The 16,985-nt window shown below is 40.5% G+C and overlaps 1 protein-coding gene and 1 long non-coding RNA gene across 2 annotated transcripts in view; both read left to right on the forward strand.

The window, feature by feature from the left end:
• Positions 1 to 8,531, forward strand: part of ABCC4 (ATP binding cassette subfamily C member 4 (PEL blood group)) — a 157,296-nt gene extending 148,765 nt beyond the window's left edge. The window contains exons 22-24 of the mRNA XM_078784419.1: positions 5,761 to 5,933; positions 6,221 to 6,461; positions 6,659 to 8,531. Of these exons, the coding sequence (XP_078640545.1) occupies positions 5,761 to 5,933; positions 6,221 to 6,461; positions 6,659 to 6,757 (513 nt within the window). The 3' untranslated portion in view covers positions 6,758 to 8,531. The remainder of the gene's footprint in view (positions 1 to 5,760; positions 5,934 to 6,220; positions 6,462 to 6,658) is intronic.
• Positions 8,532 to 13,403: 4,872 nt separating this feature from the next.
• LOC144893557 (uncharacterized) overlaps positions 13,404 to 16,985 on the forward strand; it is a 71,309-nt gene continuing 67,727 nt past the window's right edge. The window contains exons 1-2 of the long non-coding RNA XR_013624463.1: positions 13,404 to 13,529; positions 15,192 to 15,371. This is a non-coding gene — a long non-coding RNA (uncharacterized LOC144893557). The remainder of the gene's footprint in view (positions 13,530 to 15,191; positions 15,372 to 16,985) is intronic.

Below are 16,985 nucleotides of genomic sequence, written 5' to 3' on the forward strand. Positions count from 1 at the left end.
TTTTTTTTTAACATTTAAAGTCTTGTGTTTTTGCGGTTACATTTTCTTAATTTCTGCTAGAACACTTTCTTTTTTAACTTTTAAAGTCTTGTGTTTTTGTGGTTACGTTTTCTTAATTTCTGCTAGAAAGTTGTTTATTAACTTTTAAAGTCTTGTGTTTTTGTGGTTACGTTTTCTTAATTTCGGCTAGAACGTTGTTTTTTAACTTTTAAAGTCTTGTGTTTTTGCGGTTACATTTTCTTAATTTCTGCTAGAACACTTTTTTTTTTTAACTTTTAAAGTCTTGTGTTTTTGCGGTTACATTTTCTTAATTTCTGCTAGAAAGTTGTTTATTAACTTTTAAAGTCTTGTGTTTTTGTGGTTACGTTTTCTTAATTTCGGCTAGAACGTTGTTTTTTAACTTTTAAAGTCTTGTGTTTTTGCGGTTACATTTTCTTAATTTCTGCTAGAAAGTTGTTTTTTAACTTTTAAAGTCTTGTGTTTTTGTGGTTACGTTTTCTTAATTTCGGCTAGAACGTTGTTTTTAACTTTTAAAGTCTTGTGTTTTTGTGGTTACATTTTCTTAATTTCTGCTAGAAAGTTGTTTTTTAACACTTAAAGTCTTGTGTTTTTGCGGTTACATTTTCTTAATTTCTGCTAGAACACTTTTTTTTTTGCCTTTTAAAGTCTTGTGTTTTTGCGGTTACATTTTCTTAATTTCTGCTAGAAAGTTGTTTTTTAACTTTTTAAGTCTTGTGTTTTTGTGGTTACGTTTTCTTAATTTCGGCTAGAACGTTGTTTTTTAACTTTTAAAGTCTTGTGTTTTTGCGGTTACATTTTCTTAATTTCTGCTAGAAAGTTGTTTTTTAACTTTTAAAGTCTTGTGTTTTTGTGGTTACGTTTTCTTAATTTCGGCTAGAACGTTGTTTTTAACTTTTAAAGTCTTGTGTTTTTGTGGTTACATTTTCTTAATTTCTGCTAGAAAGTTGTTTTTTAACACTTAAAGTCTTGTGTTTTTGCGGTTACATTTTCTTAATTTCTGCTAGAACACTTTTTTTTTTGCCTTTTAAAGTCTTGTGTTTTTGCGGTTACATTTTCTTAATTTCTGCTAGAAAGTTGTTTTTTAACTTTTTAAGTCTTGTGTTTTTGTGGTTACATTTTCTTAATTTCTGCTAGAACGTTGTTTTTTAACTTTTAAAGTCTTGTGTTTTTGCGGTTACATTTTCTTAATTTCTGCTAGAACACTTTTTTTTTTTAACTTTTAAAGTCTTGTGTTTTTGCGGTTACATTTTCTTAATTTCTGCTAGAAAGTTGTTTATTAACTTTTAAAGTCTTGTGTTTTTGTGGTTACGTTTTCTTAATTTCGGCTAGAACGTTGTTTTTTAACTTTTAAAGTCTTGTGTTTTTGCGGTTACATTTTCTTAATTTCTGCTAGAAAGTTGTTTTTTAACTTTTAAAGTCTTGTGTTTTTGTGGTTACGTTTTCTTAATTTCGGCTAGAACGTTGTTTTTAACTTTTAAAGTCTTGTGTTTTTGTGGTTACATTTTCTTAATTTCTGCTAGAAAGTTGTTTTTTAACACTTAAAGTCTTGTGTTTTTGCGGTTACATTTTCTTAATTTCTGCTAGAACACTTTTTTTTTTGCCTTTTAAAGTCTTGTGTTTTTGCAGTTACATTTTCTTAATTTCTGCTAGAACACTTTTTTTTTTTTACTTTTAAAGTCTTGTGTTTTTGCAGTTATATTTTCTTAATTTCTGCTAGAAAGTTGTTTTTTTAACTTTTAAAGTCTTGTGTTTTTGCGGTTACATTTTCTTAATTTCTGCTAGAACACTTTTTTTTTTTAACTTTTAAAGTCTTGTGTTTTTGCGGTTACATTTTCTTAATTTCTGCTAGAAAGTTGTTTATTAACTTTTAAAGTCTTGTGTTTTTGCGGTTACATTTTCTTAATTTCTGCTAGAACACTTTTTTTTTTAACTTTTAGAAGTCTTGTGTGTTTGCGGTTACATTTTCTTAATTTCTGCTAGAACACTTTCTTTTTTAACTTTTAAAGTCTTGTGTTTTTGTGGTTACGTTTTCTTAATTTCTGCTAGAAAGTTGTTTATTAACTTTTAAAGTCTTGTGTTTTTGTGGTTACGTTTTCTTAATTTCGGCTAGAACGTTGTTTTTTAACTTTTAAAGTCTTGTGTTTTTGCGGTTACATTTTCTTAATTTCTGCTAGAACACTTTTTTTTTTAACTTTTAAAGTCTTGTGTTTTTGCGGTTACATTTTCTTAATTTCTGCTAGAACACTTTCTTTTTTAACTTTTAAAGTCTTGTGTTTTTGTGGTTACGTTTTCTTAATTTCGGCTAGAACGTTGTTTTTTAACTTTTAAAGTCTTGTGTTTTTGCGGTTACATTTTCTTAATTTCTGCTAGAACACTTTTTTTTTTAACTTTTAAAGTCTTGTGTTTTTGTGGTTACGTTTTCTTAATTTCGGCTAGAACGTTGTTTTTTAACTTTTAAAGTCTTGTGTTTTTGCGGTTACATTTTCTTAATTTCTGCTAGAACACTTTCTTTTTTAACTTTTTAAGTCTTGTGTTTTTGCGGTTACATTTTCTTAATTTCTGCTAGAAAGTTGTTTTTTTAACTTCTCAAGTCTTGTGTTTTTGCGGTTACATTTTCTTAATTTCTGCTAGAACACTTTCTTTTTTAACTTTTAAAGTCTTGTGTTTTTGCGGTTACATTTTCTTAATTTCTGCTCGAAAGTTGTTTTTTTTAACTTTTAAAGTCTTGTGTTTTTGTGGTTACGTTTTCTTAATTTCTGCTAGAACACTGTTTTTTTTTTAACTTTTAAAGTCTTGTGTTTTTACGGTTACATTTTCTTAATTTCTGCTAGAACGCTGTTTTTTAACTTTTAAAGTCTTGTGTTTTTACGGTTACGTTTTCCTAATGTCTGCTAGAACATTGTTTTTTTTACTTTTAAATGTGTGTGTTTAAGGTTAGGTTTTCTTAATTTCTGCTACAACGCTGATTTTTAACTTTTTAAATCTTGTGTTTTTAGGGTTACGTTTCTTAATTTATGTCCTTGTTGGTGTCATTTTTTATTTATTACGCATTTTTTAATTTTTACACCAATTTGTAAACGACTTTGAGATTTTTGTTAAATGAAACGCACTACATAAGAATTATATTGAAATGAATACATCAAGGCTATCCTACCAGCAAAAGACAACATTGATGGTGGTGGATCACCACCTCAAAGGAGGACAGGTAAGAGGAACTTTGGTTACACTTGGGCAAGACGATTTTTCAGATGGAAGAGCAGATGCACAAAGGAGTGAAGCTGTGAGCAATGAGACTATAGTTGGGAAATGTGTAAACAAGGTTGGGGTGGCAGGATTAGCCACGTGCCAACTTGTGGGTCTGCAGTATCCTGTGCTCGTATGTTAAATAAATAACAGGAATGTTTTACTTAAAATAAAAAGTATTTCTATTTTGCAAGCCATTTTTTGTTTTAAAACTTTCAAGTGATGGGTGTTTTAAGTGATAATCATTGCAAATATATGTTGGCAGTGGTCTGGCCCGGCCTGCGCTGGGCCTGATCCTTCCCTCCACCAGGCACAGCACATTCCCCACACTCACCCCCAGGCTAACCGCAGACAACATTTGCTTTTGACTGACATGTTTCTCATTTCAAAAAGTTGGCAGGGATAATTGTGTATTTTGAAGGTATGTTCTTTTTTTATTTTGCTTTTGTTTGACAGTAAGGTACACAAATAATTACTCCCGCCAGGGAGTAATGCATTCACTCGTGTCCGTGTGTGTGTGTGTGTGTGTGTGTGTGTGTGTGTGTGTGTGTGTGTGTGTGTGTTCGTGTGTTTGTGAACAAGATATCTGGAAAAGCTCTGAATGGATTTGGATGAAAGTTGGTGGGATGATTGCCCTTGGGATAAGGAAGAATTGATTAGTTTTTGGTGAAGCTCAGGATATTATTCCCGATCCAGGAATTTTTTGAAGGATTGTTTACCATTGGAAGATAGGGCTCATGTTTTTTTAACATTATCTTCTATATATTATATATTTAACATTGTGATATGAAAATAGTTTTCATATTTGTTGTAGATGTAGTTTAAACTCGTGGTTATGCGTTAGAGCGGTGTATTTTGTTAGCAGCGTCGTCTTCAATGTTCATTTTTTTTTCTAATAAAGACATATTCTGTCATTTTAAAACCACCAAAGTGTGTATTAGGTTTCCCCGTCTAATCAAATGTATCGTTTGATACGTAGAATGCTCAAAAACTTTTTTTGTTGTTTTTTTTACCTCAGAAGAGATATCAACATTTAGCTCAGCGAATGTCATTCGCAGTGTCAGTATTTGATGAACTTATAAAGACTTAGTTCCAGATTTGTCAATGGCTGAGGTATATTAACAAACGAATAAAACAGATTTGGCAAAATTTCAACTTTTTTTTTTCTTCTAAAGATCGCACATTCACCCAGGGTTGTGAGAGGCTGAAGAAGAAGAAACCTCATGGGCTGCCCAGACCAAATAAATAATTCTGGTTCTGGCTCTGCGATTCTCAGGTTTATTACTCCCGCCAGGGGGTAACGCGTTCGATCGTGTCCGTCCGTGTGTTCGTGTGTTTGTGAACAAGATATCTGGAAAAGCTCTGAACGGATTTGGATGAAAGTTGGTGGGATGATTGCCCTTGGGATAAGGAAGAATTGATTAGTTTTTGGTGAAGCTCAGGATATTATTCCGGATCCAGGAATTTTTTTGGGAAAGATTTTTTCTGTTTTACTGCAATAAATCTTTTATTCTAATTCGTAAATGATGTTTTTGTCCTCTAATTCCGAGATATATCAAAATTAATTATCTGACAGTTAGGGCCTACTTTCTTTTTCATTTATTGTTTTGGGGGGAAGGGGATGTTAAACAAAACGTATTATTCCAACTAAACCCACGGCGGGAGTATGCGCTCCACTGAGTGGCGTTCTAGTTTGTATATCTTTTTATTTTCTTTACTTTCCAAGGCAATGTTTGGAATCAAATGTATTTGCTGCTGCTGCTGCTGCTGCTGTTGTTGTTGTTGTTTAGCCCCGGACGATTCTGCTAGAACAGGCCCCAGCAGCATCGAGATAGCAGATCGATCTCCTGGGAACGACCCAAAGATTTCTCACATCTAAGATTGTGTACCGTTGCCTTCATAAAGCCAGGGCCATGAGAGAGAGACGAGAGGGAGTGGGCTGGTCCATGGGGACCGATCGGCGCTCTGATCGTGACCGTGCTGACCTGACGAATCCGGACAGCAGGGAAGAGTGGGGAGGATTTGGCTGCCGACTTGCATTTGGGGTGGAGGGGTACAATCGATGCAAAGAGGCATCCCCGATAGTTGTTGCATACGCTGTTGTTGATCTACTGTAGGTGACCCGTTTGAAAGAAATGACAAAGGTGGAACGATTTCTATTTTGAGCGATTTTAAGGTGCTAGATCTTTACAGAAAGATTATTATTTTATTTATTGCCTGTTAACAGCTTGTCACGGGACGTTTGCTCGGATATATTTGATGTTTGCATTTTGCGTACATAATATGTAGACTGCTTCGAAGTGATGAGCTTCTTGTAATCTGATGATATTTCTCCAAAAAGTCTTGAATGAAATGGCAGCTTTGGTGTTTCAGACATGGTGCGTTATCACTGGAATTGTTTAATCTTGATGTGTTCGGTGACCTTCAGACTTCCTCGTATTTTTTTGACATTTTTTGCAATTTCTTTCCTGGGATATTTTTTCCAACGTACCTCAGGTTCAGTTGCAGAAAGCCGTGGAGGATCTTCCAGGCCGTTTAGACTCCGAGATATCCGAGTCTGGCTCTAACTTCAGCGTAGGCCAACGGCAGCTTGTGTGCCTGGCCCGGGCTCTCCTACGCGATAACCGCATCCTCGTGATAGATGAAGCAACTGCAAACGTGGATCCCAGGCACGACTATGACTTCTTACCATATGTTTGTGAATGGTTCTGTTGGTTCACTTTTTCTTATTGACTTCCTGATGTTTGTGTTTGTGAGAGGCTGTAATATATATATATATATATATATATATATGTATATATGGCTGTCTGTAATACGTATATAGACGGCTCAAGAGTATTAACCATGTAATTCTGCAAGACGTAATTTGGAGTTGTAATGATTTAGGACACAGGATCTTAGTCGATGGTGGTGCCTGTGGTGGTCAATTTGACGGTGAAGTTTATTTGTCTGACAGAACCGACGCACTCATCCAGCAGACAATTAGGGATAAATTTGTCAACTGCACGGTGCTCACCATCGCCCATCGGCTCAACACCATCGTCGACTGCGATCGCATCCTAGTGATGGCAGAAGGGCAGGCGCGGGAGTTTGCATCGCCACATGTACTCCTGGAGCGGCCCGACAGCCTCTTCTCCCGTCTTGTAGAACAGTCTGGGCATGGCGAGGCCCGAGCCTTGCGGAAGACGGCATATTTGGTAGGTTCTTCTCACCGATGTTACTACGCATGATATTTGATACCCGTGCCACTTTTATATTTATTTGTTGCAAAAAAGAAGAAGAAGACAACTGTGTAAAAAAAAAAACAAAAAAAAAACTATGTGTTTAACTTCAATTTTGACAACAGCATCACATTGTTCTGTTGCCTGCTCCACTTTCCCATGGTTTTGTACAGGAATTTCTGAAGCGAAATATTTCAGATTCCGCACCCACCACAACTGATTTTGGCATTGACGACTCACGCAGCAGTGTCATCATGGAAACTGCATTTTGATTGTCGACAGAGCACCATCTCGCCCAAATAAGATCGGTCACAACCTGTGGGAGCCGCGACGTGATTTGAGCCAAAGGACGGCGTGATGTGATCGGCAGCACATCCCTCAATGATCCAGAGGACATGTTCAAAATGGAGGATTCAAAACTCTAACATTTTCATTGTGAATTTTAGGTTTTCTTGTGAAGGATTTCCAAAAAAATGAAGACATTTTGTGCTGTATTAAAAAAAAAAACGAGAAAGAAGATAACGCACCCAACTTGGCGAGGCATGATTCATGACTTTGCAAGTTTTGGTCCTTGGAGTGACGTATCAGCAACTCGATTCTTTGTTCAGCATATTAAACGAGGCAACAGTAAAAAAACAAAAAAAACCAGAACGGCACTCGGTAGAGTGTACATAAACACGTAGTAAAGTAGTGCACATAAAGTAGAAAACAAAAACTGTTCAGCACCTCCGCCATGCTCAACAGTTTATGTTTTGTATCCCACCTATGGGCCGCTTTCCACCCGATCTCTCAATGGTGAAGAATCACGTAAAAATTAAATAATTCTCGTATCCGAATCCATATTCAGATCTTCACCAAAATCGAATCTATTTGTTCTCGTCACACAAACAACATGTCCACCAAGTTTCGGCCAAATAGGTCTGTAACTCTTTGAGATATTGTGCTATATGTCGGTTTTAGCCACATCTCTCAATGGTGAAGAATCACGTAAAAATTAAATAATTCTCGTATCCGAATCCATGTTCAGATCTTCACCAAAATCGAATCTATTTGTTCTTGTCACACAAACAACATGTCCACCAAGTTTCGTCCAAATCCTTCCATAACCTTTTGAGATATCCTGCTATGTATCGTTTTTGGCCCCATCTCCCAATGGTGAAGAATCACTTTAAAAATTCTAGTAGCCGGATCCGAATCCGGATCTTCACCAAAACCTAATCATTTCGTCCTTGTCACATACGCTACATCTCTGCCAAATTTCATTTGGATCCGTCCACAGGTTTTTGAGATATCTTGTTCACAGACAGACAGACAAACAAACAAATAGACGGGGGTGAAAACATAACCTCCATCCACCTTCGGTGGCGAAGGTAACAACAATGAACAACACACAACACACAAGTGAATAACTCACGGTTTACTTAACTAAGCAACTTGCATCGCAGCACTTTGTGCAAAATGAAGGCATTCCGACGACGTACCAGTTGACCCGTTTGGTACGTCTCATGTATTGAAGTTAAATCAGAAAGTCGGTTGTTTTTTAAATTATTTTTCCCCCACATCCCATAAATTATTTCGTAGTGATTTTGCTTCCATTTCCCCCTCTTCCCCTGCCCATCCCCATATCATTTAGTTGTGATGTCTTTTCTAATGTGTTCCCGTCCCCCCCTCACTTCCTTCCCCCAATGGCTGCCAATATTTTACAAATGTAATATTGTTGCTATTGAAACTAAAGAAATGAGAAAAAAAAAGGTTACCTTCACCTTTATAATTAAGATCAGATTATATAATTGACAATTAGACTTGTTCTGTAATCAAATTATTTTGTGGCTCATTTCTATCATTTCATAGCAGCTTTTCATAGCAGCTTTCATTTCATTCCTTCTTATAACTATAGAATAGAAAATTAATCGACTGTTGATTTTTTTTAGCAGATTATATGCATGTTTCCTTTACTACAATTCCCAGTACAGACCCAAGGATGGTCTTTTAGCGATGAACACACAAATTGCCATTAAACGATGCAATGGAAGAGTTAAAAGAGTAGCATGTGGTTTGATGTAATTTCATTTTAGTTAAAATTTAAAAAAAGAAAAAAAAAAGATTCTTCTCTTGGCCTACAATGATTGACGTGTGAATGTTGAATTGGAAATGTGTGCCACCTGCCACTTAAAAGGTGTGATTATCAGGATGTCCTCAAATATGGTCTGGCTTGGTTGTTCGAACAGGCAAGCGAGGATATAGCTAACTGGCGTGCAACATTTTGCTAATTTTGAAAGGCCTTGCCTCTGTAATAGCACTTTAGCTGCTTTCTGGTACATAGACGCGTTAAATGCACATTTGCGCAGTCAATAAGAGAGAGTGGGGGGGGGTGGGAGTTTAATGGTGTGCATGTCTAAGGATGGATGGTCAAAGCATCTTTGTGTCTGATTAGAAAGAGGTTTTTTTGTATGCACAGTCGAGGCTCATGGAAGAGCTAGAACACAATGAATCAGGACACAACACAACAAAAGGAACAACAGAAATCGAAGGGGGAAATGCCAACAGAAGGGCCGACCCAAGACAAACAAGGGATGCGGGTAATGATGAGGGGTAGGGGGGAACGCAAAGGGTGGACAAGATCGATACAAAAGCAAAGGGGTGGAGTGGTTTAACTGGTGTACAAAAGATCTTGGCTTTGGATGGAAGGGCGGTGACCCGAGGTGGCGGTGAACAACCGTCTTCAAGATCTGGAGGGAAGAATGGCATTGGAGAGAGTGTGGAAGTTGGTTCCACATATTGGAAAAAAGACAAACAAATGAGTGAAGGTGAGCAGAAATTCTGGATTTTGGGAGTGTTACTCAAAGAGGGTCGCTGGTGGACTGCATCACCCTGCAAATAACTGAGGTGAGATAAGGCAGAAATTACAAGACCAAAAACGAGGAGGTAGAAGACACAGACCACCGACCTATTGCCGATGGCAAAGTGATAAGCCCATAGAGTCATAGACTCTGCAACACTGCAAGAAATTCCAATGACCTTGAAGGCCTTGGTTTCCATGCAGTCAAGCTGAGCAAGAGGTGAGGCAGGGGCACCAGCCCAGAAGAGAGAGCAGTATTCCATCAAGCTTTGGATCAAAGCGTTGTAGGTGGATAGGAGTTCAGGTGTGCCAAGAAAGGACTTTGTATGACGGAGGATGCCCAGTAGGTGACAGGCTTTGGAGGCCAACTCATGGTTGAGAGTGAGACACAAGGGTTTGAGTGACTGGACTTATTAGTCTCCTGCCGGTGTACACCGGAGGGGACTATAGGTTTGCACGCCGTCCCTCCGTCCGTCAGTCTGTCCGTCTGTCCGTCTGTCCGTCTTTCAGTCCGTCACGCAAAGAACAGTTTTCCGGACTTTTTTTCTAAACGCTTAACGCTAATGATTTCAAACTTGGCACATGGTTTCCTCATGATAAGTTACAGAACAAGTTCGAACTTCACGACGTTTCGATCATTTTTGACAAAGTTTTGGCACTTTGAACTTTGGGAATTCTGATAATTCTGATGATCCTTAACTCAGTGCCATTTTAAGTTTTAATTTCCTTTAAAAACCAATTTCTCTGCAATAATACGACCGATTGAGATCAAATTGTCACCGTAGGGGGGACTCGGTCTGTAGAATATTTTAATGGTAATTATGACGTCACAGGTCACGTGGCTCGGCCGCCATATTGTTTTTCGTGAAAACACGAAAACCCCTTTTTCTCTGCAACGGCTGAACAGATCGAGGCCAAACTTTGCAGGCAGAATCGCATGCCCATGACGAACAAAAAAGTCAGTGAGCATGACGTCATGCATCACATGGTTTCAGAGTTATGACGTTTTTAAGCATGAATCTTTAAAACCGAGCTCCTCCCTCATTTTTGATCCAATCAAGGGGAAACTTCACAGATCTGTTCAGCATTTCAGTCTACTAAAATGTCATTTTGGAATTTGCGATAGGGCACGTGGTTTGGCAGGTATCGTTAATTAAACGAAAAAAAATTTTTTTTAATGGATATCTTGTTTATTCTGGGGTTCTCCTCAAGCCGCACCGCGTGCCCTCAGCCTCGTCTCGCGAACGTCAACAGCACGACACAGCGCGCACTTTCGGGAGGGGCGGAGCCAAGCCGAGCAACATATATATACACATCGATCATTGATCGTGAACCGGTAAATATAATAAATTACTGATATTTAGCGACTCGAAAGGTTCTTTATCAACAACTTATTTTCTCGTGCTTCTGCTGACCTGTCTGCAAGGTGTATACATCGAAGTCCCGAGTGCGAATCACAGGTGAGCCCGTCCTGAGGTAATTAGCGATTGGGAACGATTCAGAACCTGTGGGTAAATAACCCTTGGTAATTTCCCCAACAGTTTTCCGGACGACAGACTGCCGGTAGGGGACATGGATTGCAGTGCAATACTCAGAATGCTTGTTAAATTGGGTTATTGAGAAAAGTAGATGGGAGGGTTTACAGTACGGTCCTTTTGGAGAGAGTGTGTGTGTGTGTGTGTGTGTGTGTGTGTGTGTGTGTGTGTGTGTGTGTGTGTGTGTGTGTGTGTGTGTGTGTGTGTGTTTTCCCAGGAGTAAAAGACATGTTCACAGACATACTTTTTTTTTGTATACTTAGTCGAGGCTCATATAAGAGCTAACACAAAGAATATATAATAAAAGGAGCGGGAGACAAGAGGTGGGGAGAGAGGGAAGTACAACAACATTAGGGAACAGGGACGTTGGGAGATCTGTGAAAGAAAGAGGGCTGGGGCGGTGTACACGGGATAAACAAGATGGACACACTACAAGGATTTTCAGGAAAGAAAACGGAATTTGAAGGAGGTGAATTTGTGATGTATTAACGGGGGTAGAAAAGGTCAAGGTTTTGGATGGAGGAAGATATGAGATGGTGGTGAACAGCTGTTTTAGAGACCTGAAGGGAGGAGTGGGATTGAAGAGAGTGAGGGAGTTTGTTCCAGATGCGGGAGAAAAGAGGAATGAAGGAGTGAAGGTGAGCAGAGAGTCTTGATTTTGACAGTTTCACCAGAAGAGGGTTGCTGACAGGGAATACTTGGGGGACAAAGCACAGACAGAGCAGGTGGGTGCAATGCCAGAGAGGAGTCGGTAGAAGATAGAAAGACCACCAAACCTGCCTGCGGTGAGAGAGAGAAAGGCCCTCAGAGTTAGCTTCATCGCGGGAGATTCCAATGATTCTGAAAGCTTTGGTTTCTACAGCGCGAAGACGAGCTAGGTGTGAGGCAGGTGCACCAGTCCAGAGGGGAGAGCAGTATTCCATTGAGCTGCAGATGAAAGCCTTGTATGTGGTGAGGAGCTCAGGTGTGCCAAGGAAGGACTTCACACTATGGAGGATGCCCAGACGACTGGCTTTGTAGGTCAACTTGGCAATGTGGCTTTCCCAGGAAAGGTCATGGCAGATAGTGAGTCCAAAAATCTTGAGTGACAGAACTTCTTCAAGAGGATTGTTGAGAAAGTAAATGGGAGGGTTTTCCAGTCGGTCTTTTTGGAGAGACAAAGTGAGATTTGTCTGGATTGAAAGACATGCTCCACGTGTTTGACCAGTTTGTAATTTTATCTAGGTCTGCAGTGAGTGAAGAGGCCACTGCCTGCTGATCTGAGGGATGAGAGATGGAGTGCCAGAGGGTGGAGTCATCAGCAAGGAGATAGGATTTTCCAGAGCCGGATAAATCATTGATAAAGATTAGAAAAAGCACAGGGCCCAGAACACTGCCTTGAGGAACTCCAGCATGGACAGGAAGAGGTAGATGAGAGGATTCCATTTAGAGCCACATGTTGACGACGGCAGGAGAGGAAGTCCACGAGCCATGAGTGGAGATTTCCATGGATACCATAAGAGGAAAGTGTGGAGAGCAGAGCTGGGTGCCAGACTGTATCGAAGGGATATGTCAAGGGAGACGGCTCTGATTTCCTGTTTGGCATTGAGGACCTCCATCCATTGTTGAGACAGCAGAAGCAGCATGTCCAGAGTAGAGTGGCCTGGTCTGAATCCAAATTGATAATCTGAGATCAAGCCAATGGAGAGGAAGAAGGATTTAATGTCGGAAGCATTGTACTTCCTGAACATCTCTCATGTTCCTCTATCTTTTCTCATTATTATGATTGTATAAAACACTTCCTTCTTCCTTCGACAGCTTTTGAAGACATATTAAAATGCTTAATTCTCATTCTGGCAACATATTCATATTCATAACAACATATTCATATTCAACATATTCATATTCATAACAACATTCATAACAACATAACAACATGGCAACAATTCATATTTCTGGCAACAGCGCCACACATGTTCTTATTCATCACGATTGATCCTGCCCCCTTCTTCTTCAGATAACATATTTTGCTAACCTGTCTCTCACCAAACAGCTTGGTCTGTCATCCCCCAGTTTCCACAACATGCACAAAAATTCCATCCAGCCATCCCATGATCTTTATATCAGAATGTGAAATACGGGGATCTTGAGAAGTCCAGTTTGAAGAGGGTATCTGCACAAAACAATCAAATTCCCTTCATGTTAATTTACAGTGTCAAAACCCTGTGTGTCGATACCCTCCACCACATATCCTACAAGCCCAAGTCCTTCCAACCCCAACCCCTTTTAAGTGTCCCACTTTTCCTCTTCCCTCAACTTCATATCCCCCCTCACCAAGCTTCCTCCTCAACCCGCCCCTCAATACCTTCCCACAACTCACGCCTCAAAACCTTCCCCTTCTCGCCTTTTCCCTTGCCTCACCCTCTCCCATATACCACCCTCCCCTGTCTCCCCCCCCAACCCCCCCCCCCCCCACGTCCACCCCTTCCAATCTTCCCCTCCAGACCGCACCGTCCCAGCCTCCCCAGCCACTCCCAAACCCTCCCCCCCCCCCCCCCCCCCCCGCTCTCACAACATTTTGTGGACCTCAACCGTCCAAGGCCTTTACTCCAGCATAGAAGATTTTTCAATCCATGCTGCTGCTGACAGCCCAGACAACATCTGCTCAACGGAATCATTCCTCCCAACGAGGTAAATCCTGCCAAATTATATATGTTTAACCTCTTATGGTTAAACTGCCAAAATCAAGACTCTCTGCTCACCTTCATTCCTTCATTCCTCTTTTCTACCGCCTCTGGAACAAACTCCCCCACTCCCTTCAATCCCACTCCTCCCTCCAGGTCTTTAAAACAGGTGTTCACCACCATCTTATCTTCCCCCATCCAAAACCTTGATCTTTTCCACTCCCGCTAATTCACCCCAGATCCACTTTTTTTGAAATTCCAACTTCTTTCCTAGAAGTCCTTGCAGTGTCCATATGTTTTATACCTCTCCCACCCCCCCCCCCCCCCCAAGCCATCTCCCTCCCACAGATTTCTTGATGTCCCTCTCTCAAATGTTGTGTTTGTGTCCTTCCCACTCTCTCCCCATCTTGTCTTCTGCTCCCCTTATTTTGTGTTTTATGTGTCGGTTTGACTTTCTGTGTGATTAATGTTAGTTCTTTCACGAGCCTCGATCTTGTATACAAAAAAAAAAAAAGTCAGCAGGTAAGCATACATCACATGTTAATTTGGCGACAAACAGAACTTGTTGTTCTCAACCATGAACCAACCACCTCAGCTGGTGCCAAATCAAACCATTATTGAACGAGTGCATTAATGTTGCTGTCTATGTCATTTTTATCTCACCTGGACCGAAGTTCAGGTGAGCTTATGTGATGGCGCGTCGTCCGTCAGCCCGTAAACACTTGAAACTTCTTCTCCGAAACCGCTGAAGGGATTGCGACCAAATTTGACACAAATGATATTTGTTGTGTTACTAAAGTTTGTTTATGTAATAAATAAATAAAATCGGGGTATAAGGGGGTTTACCAGGGTCAAAGTGGATCCAGGTTTGACCCCCCCAAAAATAGGAATTTCCTTTTTCCTCTGAAACTACACACACGATTTCGATGAAACGTCACCACAACCTTCATCACCCGTGCTGTACCGAAGTTTGTTCGCGTCACTAAGAAAATCGAAGGTTAAAGGGGGTTTACGGGGGGTCAAAGTGACCGGTGTACGGGGGGTTTGTATATTGTGGCAAATCTGTCGATCACCGATGAGTAAATCTACTCTTGATGCAACATCCTTTTCTATACCGAGCAATGCCAGCCCAGAAAGCCATCCTCCAGTCATTCAGGACACAAAGACTCAGAAGACCCAAAAGTCCCTGAGATCCCAAAACACCCAGATGACCCAAACCCAAACGATGACCCAAATTGGTCACGTTTAGTTAGAGTACAAAGCCGACGTGGATGGACTTTGCATTTTGAGAAGCTTTTTAATTTCCATTCGGTTGTTGTCCCGTTTCATGTTCCATTTTTACTCAAGCTTACGGCTCATACTGAAACAAAGTGTTGGTTGCTACAAGCTCGTCATGTGGTATTTCTGTCTGAAACAATGATTGTATGCACATTAATGTTACTACGGGCCTTATTATGACTGTTTGCACCTCTATAGGCTTTATATTTCAGTGGCACCGATTGGTTGGCTGACAATGAACCCATGTAAACTATGAGAACTACCATCACAAGCACGTTGGATCCGTTGCTTGCATCGATTCTGGAAGCACAGCTGAGCTGTGTTTGAAACAAAACTGAAACATAGCTGCTGATGCCCCTGCACGTGTCGCAGAAATGTGTAATTTGTTCAGGGCACCGGGAATAATCCGGACTCTGTGAAAGACACGTGAGATCTTTAAGACGAGTACCATACGCTGCATGGAGGTGGCATTTCTGTACTGCAGTTCTTGCCTTTACGAGCCATTCAAACAACACTGAAGAGCCCAGGAAAAGTTTACTTTTGAGGATGATTACACTTCCTAGCAGGAATGGTAAGTGTGGGCAATATATTAATATTGCAAACTAGCAGGAACCCTCAGAACATCCATGCAATGTAAAATGTGATTTCAAGTCCTCAAGACTCACCCCACACCCTGAACAAACCCCAAGTCCTCACCCTCTGCCTTCCAACCCACACCACACCATTCCACCCAAGGTGTCAATCCCCTCCTTTACAAGCCTTCAAACCACCCTACCCACCACAAATCACCCCCCACCCCTCCCCAAAAGCCTCAACCTTCCCCTCCCAACTCTGTCCCCTCTTTCCTCTCCCCCGCTACCCCCCTCTCCCTTCCCAACTCCAACTCTGCCCTCCCCCCACTCATAAAAGTAAAATCATTCCGACATCGAAGCAGCGGAATATTTAACACTTTCCTCTCCCCTATTATGATATCACCGACTTCACAGAAACTGCAATCGAAACAGCTCCCACATGTCATGGCTCGTCACGGTCGCCTGTCCTATTCACAATCCCGTGAGATCTGCGGCAATCCCATGCGATTGCAACTCTGAAGTGACCCGAAACCAATTATCTTCTTCCTGATGCATATATGCACATAGATAAAAGTAAATAATGACGGATGTTTTCTTTCACAAGGTCACAAGATACCCAGAAGTGCTCAGACAAAGACCTTTATAATGACATAGAATTTATGATCCTTGGTCGAGTCATAAGAGAAAATAGTCGGAAGTAATAGCTAGGACTTGCGCAGCCTCCGTGATAAAACGCTGCTTGAGAGAATGCCTCACGGTTATTTGGGTGGTGTATAAGACAACAGACCGCCGCCTCAATCGCCGAGGCTTATCTTCACAAGACCCGTGATGCCTATTGGCTGAAAATCCTTTTAAATGTCTTTGGTCATTTTACACTGAAGGAAAATATTGTATGGAAGGCAGGGCGATTGTGACTATGACAGCTCTGAAGATGTCTCTGGCTTTCTTGAGCAATAGGAACAAACATGGCGGCGGCATGATTATTATTTTTTCAGGTTCAAATTGTGGGTGGAGTCAAGCGAACTGTCCAACCAATGGGTGGAAAATAATGCTGCACACAGACAGACGGACAACCAAGCGTATTATTATGTAGATTAGCAAACAAGGGATGCAGATTGGAGCTCACTTCTGTTACAATTGGGCTCCTTGAAAGTCAGTCGCCATTTGAACACCGATCTCTAAGCTAAGGCCTTACCAGGTTTGGTAAAGTTCACAGTTTACGGTGAATGCACTTCCTACTTGCTGACCTAGGAGACCACATAAAGTCTTGCCAAAAACTCCCCTAACAGAAATTGCTATCGAAACATCACGGACGTAGTGAATAAGGAACCGAATCGTTTTGCAGTGAAGGGACAATGAATAGCAAATTCAAAAATGCGACATAATCGAATATCAAAAGTGAACAAAAGCAAACCTATCAGACTTCAAGCTGCAACAAACTCCCAGCAAAATTGGGAAATGATTGCCATGTTGCTGTGAACGCCAAACTTCTAAAAAGGTCTTTAGCAGAGGCTTTGACAAATGCTTTTGCTAAAAGACCTTGCGATGACATTGCCGTGTACCGGACAATAGAATAATCTGGAATATAGAAGCAAATCGCATAACGGCTCAAA

This window comes from Myxine glutinosa, chromosome 9 (assembly GCF_964187855.1).
Source record: "Myxine glutinosa chromosome 9, kmMyxGlut1.1, whole genome shotgun sequence".
Taxonomy (NCBI): domain Eukaryota; kingdom Metazoa; phylum Chordata; class Myxini; order Myxiniformes; family Myxinidae; genus Myxine; species Myxine glutinosa.